At 70.5% G+C, this 369-nt stretch overlaps 1 protein-coding gene across 1 annotated transcript in view; it reads left to right on the top strand.

The window, feature by feature from the left end:
• LOC104831323 (NFX1-type zinc finger-containing protein 1-like) overlaps nucleotides 1–369 on the top strand; it is a 3201-nt gene that overhangs the window by 2292 nt on the left and 540 nt on the right. The window contains exon 10 of the mRNA XM_010566822.1: nucleotides 15–360. Within this exon, the coding sequence (XP_010565124.1) occupies nucleotides 15–360 (346 nt within the window). The remainder of the gene's footprint in view (nucleotides 1–14; nucleotides 361–369) is intronic.

The raw sequence follows: 369 nt of genomic DNA, 5'->3' as shown, positions 1-369 counted from the left end.
CTGCCCCCCTACAGCGGCCAGGTGGCCCCCATCCGGCAGCTGCTGGCCAGGAGGGACATGGCCAAGGTTGCCGTCTGCACCGTGGATGACTTCCAAGGGGAGGAGAGTGACATCGTCCTGCTCTCGCTGGTGCGCAGCAACCCGGAGGGGCGGATCGGCTTCCTCGGGGACCGGCACCGCGTCTGCGTGGCTTTCTCCCGCGCCAGAAAGGGCTTCTACTGCATCGGCGACCTGGAAGGCATCGCGCGGGGCACCGGCGGCTGGCTCTGGGCCGAGATCCTGGCCGCCCTGACGAGCAAGGGCCTGGTGGGCGACGGGCTGGCGCTGACCTGCCAAAACCACCCCGAGGTGACGGCGACGGTGCGGGGC

The sequence above is a fragment of the Haliaeetus leucocephalus genome, unplaced genomic scaffold (assembly GCF_000737465.1).
Source record: "Haliaeetus leucocephalus isolate CR32 unplaced genomic scaffold, Haliaeetus_leucocephalus-4.0 Scaffold218, whole genome shotgun sequence".
Taxonomy (NCBI): Eukaryota; Metazoa; Chordata; class Aves; order Accipitriformes; family Accipitridae; genus Haliaeetus; species Haliaeetus leucocephalus.
This window is presented reverse-complemented; position numbering and strand designations above follow the sequence as displayed.